This window comes from Condylura cristata, unplaced genomic scaffold (genome assembly GCF_000260355.1).
Source record: "Condylura cristata isolate star-nosed mole 26May11 unplaced genomic scaffold, ConCri1.0 scaffold00003, whole genome shotgun sequence".
Lineage (NCBI taxonomy): Eukaryota > Metazoa > Chordata > Mammalia > Eulipotyphla > Talpidae > Condylura > Condylura cristata.
In genome coordinates, this window is record NW_004567104.1 from 78436149 (window position 1) to 78437505 (window position 1357).

The 1357-nt window shown below is 74.6% G+C and overlaps 1 protein-coding gene across 1 annotated transcript in view; it reads left to right on the forward strand.

Moving 5' to 3' along the window:
- LOC101629133 (chromosome unknown open reading frame, human C21orf33) overlaps nucleotides 1-1351 on the forward strand; it is a 2523-nt gene extending 1172 nt beyond the window's left edge. The window contains exons 2-4 of the mRNA XM_004675594.2: nucleotides 6-160; nucleotides 288-407; nucleotides 1011-1351. Of these exons, the coding sequence (XP_004675651.2) occupies nucleotides 6-160; nucleotides 288-407; nucleotides 1011-1344 (609 nt within the window). The 3' untranslated portion in view covers nucleotides 1345-1351. The remainder of the gene's footprint in view (nucleotides 1-5; nucleotides 161-287; nucleotides 408-1010) is intronic.
- The last annotated feature ends 6 nt before the right edge of the window (nucleotides 1352-1357 follow it).

Consider the following 1357-nt stretch of genomic DNA (forward strand, 5'->3'; position numbering starts at 1 on the left):
GGCAGCGGCCTCCGGCTCACGCTGCCGCCCGCCCGCCTGCCCACAGAGTGCTGGTCCACCTGAGCCGGGCCGGGGCCGACGTCCAGATCTTCGCCCCCAACATGCCTCAGATGCACGTGGTCGACCACGTCCGGGGGCAGCCGGCCGACAAGGAGACCCGGTGCGGCCCCTCTGCGAACCCCGTGGCCACCCCGTCCCAGTCCCCACCCGGTGACCGCCGCCCCCAGGCCTGGGTGTGGGGCCCCGCCCCTGCCCCTGAGCGTCCGTCCGTCCGCCCGTCCTCCCAGGAACGTCCTGACCGAGTCTGCGCGCATCGCCCGCGGCAAGATCACCGACCTGGCTGAGCTCCGCGCCGCCAACCACGACGCGGCCATCTTCCCCGGGGGCTTCGGAGCTGCCAAAAACCTGTGCGTGTTCAGCCCCCGCGCCCAGCCCGGCGCGTTTGGGAGTGGCCGGTCGGCAGGGCTCTGTGGCCTTGCGGCCTCGGGAGGCCGGAGCTGACCGTGAGAGCCTCTGGGGTCCCCCACCTCTGCGAGGGGCCAGCTCCTGGTGGCCGGGGCCTCCCTGCGGGGCAGCCGCGGCTCCTGAGCCTGGAGGGTGAGGTCCTGGCGGGACAGCCACTCACCGGCCAGCCTGTCCGCCTGCCCCTGCTCCCACCCACCCTGCTGGCCGGTGTCCCATGGCGCGCTGTCCTCTGCCACGCTCAGCCCCCACCTCACTGTGCCCAGGGGGCCGAGTCTCAGGCCACGCGATGCCCCCTCCGGTCTGGGTGCCGGCTGGGCTTTCGCTGTGCGGGGTGTTTCTTGGGTGACCCCGGGTCAGGCTGGGGGTGGGTCAGCGGTGAGCCCCTGGCACAGGCCCAGGGAGTCTCAGCCCCAGCCCCAGCCCTGCCTCTCCCGCCAGCTGGGAGAGGGGCCCAGAGGCAGGGGTCCCCGGGCCGACTGCCCCTCGCGGGGAGCCCATGTCCGGCGCCCAGGTGGCCGGCAACGCCTGAGCACCGCCTCCCCCAGGAGCACCTTCGCCGTGGACGGGAAGGACTGCGAGGTCCACGGAGACGTAGAGCGCGTGCTGAAGGAGTTCCACGGGGCCGGGAAGCCCATCGGGTACGGGGCGGTCAGGGGGGCCCGGGAGCACCCAGCAGCTCTCGGGGGCGCAGCGCAGCCTCAGCCCTGCCGGGGGCGGCCTGGGAGCACCCCTTACGCAGGTCCCTGGCCACCCGCGGGCGCCAAGGCTCCGGCCCCGGGGCAGCTGCCTGGGTCTGGCGTCCGTCCAGGGGCTGACCGCACCGGCCAGCTGTGTTGTGCAGCGAGCGCACGCCTTCTCCCCCGGCCCCCGGCGTCCTGAGGTCGCCTCGCTC